Source organism: Limulus polyphemus, unplaced genomic scaffold, assembly GCF_000517525.1.
Source record: "Limulus polyphemus unplaced genomic scaffold, Limulus_polyphemus-2.1.2 Scaffold3047, whole genome shotgun sequence".
Taxonomy (NCBI): domain Eukaryota; kingdom Metazoa; phylum Arthropoda; class Merostomata; order Xiphosura; family Limulidae; genus Limulus; species Limulus polyphemus.
In genome coordinates, this window is record NW_013668657.1 from 51,921 (window position 1) to 56,605 (window position 4,685).

The following is a 4,685-nucleotide window of genomic DNA, read 5'->3' on the forward strand; positions in this document are numbered from 1 at the left end:
AACCCCATCTAATTTCTTATCTAATTAGGGAAAACTACCAAATCAGCATAGCTTGGCACAGTGATACAGGATGACACGAAAAGGTCATGAAGGGGGTTCGATCCCCCATCTTTCTATATGAATAAACGTCAATATGTGTGTGTATCTATTCCTTATACGTTTCTAGATTTCTTGATCAATCAGTACCAAACTTGACACGTAATACAGGATGACATGAGGAAGGTCATAAGGGGGTGGGTGGATCCCCCATCTCATTTCAGATGAACTACCAATATTGTATATCTCTCAGCATTAGGATGAGCTATGTAACCACTATTGTTAGAATTCTTGAAAACAGCATGTCTTTCTTTTCAGCATTGGTATCTTTATGTATTTTCATTGAATAATTTCCTATCCTTTGTTATAAATAAGTTTTTATTTCACCCTTCAAACGGACAGGTACTCAAGCTAGTGGTAAATATAACTGTATGTAGTACGATGTTCTTAAAACGTGGACTATATACGGTAAGACAGACGTATTGCTCTTATCAACACTGTTGACTGTGAAGACAACAGCAATGGCATAATGTATGATAAAGTTACAGTGACTGATAGGTATAATCTACAGACGTGTTTGTTTATACTGGTCTAACAGGAGTAGTTTGAAGTTTATTGTTTATGCTGACCTCATAGGAGTAGTTTGAAGTTTATTGTTTTTGTGGTGCTAAATAAAGATGACGAAAAAGGAGGTCAGATAAACATATGAGCATAAAAATCAGGTGTAACTGTAGTCATAATTGTCTGGAAAACATTATTGGAAATAATTATGGAACTGATAAACACAAACAAAAAAGTGAGTGGTTGTAACTCAGTGGTTCATTTATCATTAGGGCAATAAATTACTGCATAAAATACTAAACAAAACCCATAAAGATACACAATACACTTATATTTTATATTTACTTCAAGCAGACCAGTCCTTCCTGTTTTATGTTACCATAAGTTTATAAAATATGATTGTGAAATGTTGTTCTAAAGTCCCATATTGCTCCCCACAACCCAGCCAAGTTGTTTGTTTGCTATTGGTCTTCTTGGTCTGCATATATGGCCACAGAGTCTTTATTTATTATTATTCATATCGTAGTTTTGAACAAGCTAAGTCTGCTTATACCTGTCAGCAGTCAGGGTGCCATTAACTTTGTGTAGTTCTATAAGCTGAGATACAGCCCATACTGGTATTGATTCCCAGCATGCTTCACTGTGCAATGACAAAGATACCACTGCCCTCTCTGCAATCGAACAAACTATCGTTGACAAACAATTCTAATTTGGATTCATCTGTGAAGAACACCCACCTCCAGCTTTGCTCATTCAGTTCTTTGAAGTTTGATGCCTATTGCAGCATTTTGGTTTGGTATCTCTTTAAGCAGTGGTTTTTGAACAGATACACATCCTTTGAGGCCACTTTGTGTTTCTTACTGTAACATTCACTCCTGAACATACAGCTTGGTCATTGGTAAGATCTCTACTATACTAGATTGTTGTGTTCCACGTAAAGAGTTTACCATGACTTACCTAACATCATGTGTTTTCTACCTCGACCATCTGTTGCCATATTTAACCTTCTTTGTCAAGGATGTTACTTGTTATCTGTTGCATTATTTAACCTTTGTCGAGGATGTTACATGTTATCTGTTGCCTTATTTAACCTTTCTCGAGGATGTTACTTGTTATCTGTTGCCTTATTTAACCTTTGTCGATGATGTTACATGTTATCTAGATAATGAAAAGGTTGTAATCAGATTTTCAAAAACAAATTTGATAAGGTACCACACAAAAGATTAGCTAAACAAATCGCATTGGTAAAGGTTCTAGAAAATGGATAAGAGTGTAGAAAAACTAGTTATTTGGATTGGAGAAAGCAACAGGTTGTTGTTAATGATGTCCGGTCAAACTGGACCCTTGTTACTTGTGGAGTACCTCATGGGTCAGTGCTTGTGGACTTTTTTCTGTTTACAGTAATGATACTGATTAAGACATAACTTAGTAGAAAAGTGGAGTTTGCTGACATTAAGTTCTTGGGTATCAATAGCTATATTACAAAATGACTTGGATCAATTGAAAATTGGACAAATTTTGGTAAATGATCTTTAATTATATACTAAGTGCAAGGTAAAGCATTAGGGTTATTATAATTTGGATCACAAACTGGGAACCTATTCGATAATGTGACTGAAAAAAAGGATCAAGTAAGAGAGCAATGCACGGTTACTAGTAGCAACTCCAATAACATTTCAGGGTGTTCAAGTCAACCAAGGTAATCAACTCAAACTACATGTTAGGCTTAACTTGGGATTATCTGAGAAAGGATACCTGGATGATTCCGAAAGGGTGATGTTATAGGAATAAGTTGAAATTTCGTAATTTATTTTCTCTTGTAAAAAGAAGCGTTATCTGCTTTATCGACAGAATAAAGTCCTGGTTTCTTTGTGCTGTGATATGGAGATAGTAGAACACGTTTAAGGTTTGGAAAAGACAGGCTTGACTCCAGTTAAGACAATTTTATTTTTCCCATCGGGTGATCGACTATTAAAATTAGTTTATAACAAAGTACTGAATGATTTCCTGTGTCTCTCAGCAGTAAGGCCTATGGAGGGCCTAGTGTGCAGTTTCGCGTATAAACAACCATTATTATACTTTAAAAGGTTTAGAAACGGCTTGAATGGGTAACGAAGTAAAGTTTATTTACAAGTTTAACACAGTAACCAATGTTTCGACAAGGTTTTATCATCAAATCTGTATTATTATATCTTGTAATTCATAAGTTAAGATAATAAGAATTACCTTTTTAAATTTTGACTTCATAAACTAAAAGTAAGTCCACTGATTTCCGTATACTCGACTTTATGCAAATATATGCATCTTTTTTTTTTCTAACGTAACCGCATTGTAACAAATAGTTTGTATGACAAATTAGAAGTGCGAGCCATGACTAACGTAATTGCTGCTAAAGCAGGGTAGAAGCTTTTTCTGCGAGAGTAGCTGAGTTTACAGGCTTACTGTCGGGATTTCAGACACATTTACAACCTAAATATGCTTGTTCTTGAAAGCTAAGTGCTGTAAAAAAAGTATACTTAATTTCTTGGTAGAGCACAGATGTGTAATTTAAACACCACCTCGATTTGTGTGCACTTAAAAAGAAGTCACTTCCGCTGTGAAACACTAGACTGAAAGTGCCCACTTCCGATCCCGAAGTCCGACTAATTTCAAGTGTTTGAATATCGTTGTTTTATTGGAGTTTTTAGAGCTAAGGCCTAAAAAAGTCGGAAAGTTTACTCTGTAGACAAGGTCAAGGCCCGTAAGTGTGTAATTACCATTATTTGCGAGTAAATAAACTTAATTTAGTAAACTAAAAAAATATATTTTGGTTTCAATATGTCCCTTCGATAACAATAATTTCATAATTTAATAGTATGTAAATATATTTGTATGCAAAGAAGTACAGAGGGATTTTGGCACTCTTGTTACCGTGTTAAGTTCGTATGACATGTGACGTGTAACTTTCATTATCGCTAACGCCTTTCGGTAAAACTAGCTTGGTGATCGTTCCCGCCACGTTCCCTACCTCAAGAACAGTAGGCGTGATAAACACACCGTATGTACCGCTTGTCGCAGTGTTTACACTTACCTCATCTCGTGTTTCTTATTCGTTAGGCTTAATTACCGTTCCCTTATAACCTGCCAACGTTGTTGTCACAGTATTACTGTAACAAAATTAAACTGGATGTATTGTAAGTAAACATTACTGTAACACACTTAAGTTGGCTTTATGATAACTAAACATTGATGGAACACAGATTGATGGGTTTCTCTTGAAGAATATGTAAAGTAGTTTAGTGTAATTTATCAACTGTTTAATTCGAAACGTTCTGAATAATCAACATTTGTATATTTTGTAAATTCGCTGCTCTCTGTATGCGTTTCGTAAATCGTTCTATCTAGAAGTAGTAAACTATTGTTTTTACTAATCTTTACAATATGAAAATATATTATGTTCTAACATTACTTGTTTAACTACATTTACAGGAAGAACTAGGACTAAAGACAAATACAGAACAGTGTACACCGATCATCAGCGGTTAGAACTTGAGAAAGAATTCCATTACAGCCGTTACATTACCATCCGGCGGAAGACGGAGCTGGCTACCATGTTAGGCCTATCAGATCGTCAAGTGAAAATTTGGTTTCAAAATCGCCGAGCTAAGGAACGAAAACAGGCGCGGAAAAAGGAAGAGATTATTCGAAAAGAGAAAGATCAAGCTCAACACAACATCAACTCGATACCAGCCTTCAGTATTGTAAACAAACCCGTTTCTACTGCAATTAATTTTGACTCAGGACATTACACTTAGGCCTAACGCTGATGTTCTAGCCACAGACTATTTTTACTATTAGTGTTACCAAAAGTTCCTTGAGTTTAGATGAACTCCCATTTTGCTCTAACACGAATCCATTTAATCTGGTGGTAAATGCAACTGAAAAGTCAACATTGTGACACATTAAAGTATATTTATAATGTCCAGAACTTGACAACTAAGTCAAGGGCATGCCAAATATTTTGCATAAGTGTGCAATCATGAGAATTTCAAACATTCGTGAACAACACTGAATAATGTCAACAGGCACGTAAGTCCGCAGAATGCTGA

The 4,685-nt window shown here is 35.5% G+C and overlaps 1 protein-coding gene across 1 annotated transcript in view; it reads left to right on the forward strand.

The window, feature by feature from the left end:
• LOC106468536 (homeobox protein CDX-1-like) overlaps positions 1-4,391 on the forward strand; it is a 14,316-nt gene extending 9,925 nt beyond the window's left edge. Inside the window, exon 2 of the mRNA XM_013928968.1 lies at positions 4,066-4,391. Within this exon, the coding sequence (XP_013784422.1) occupies positions 4,066-4,391 (326 nt within the window). The remainder of the gene's footprint in view (positions 1-4,065) is intronic.
• Positions 4,392-4,685: the final 294 nt, after the last annotated feature.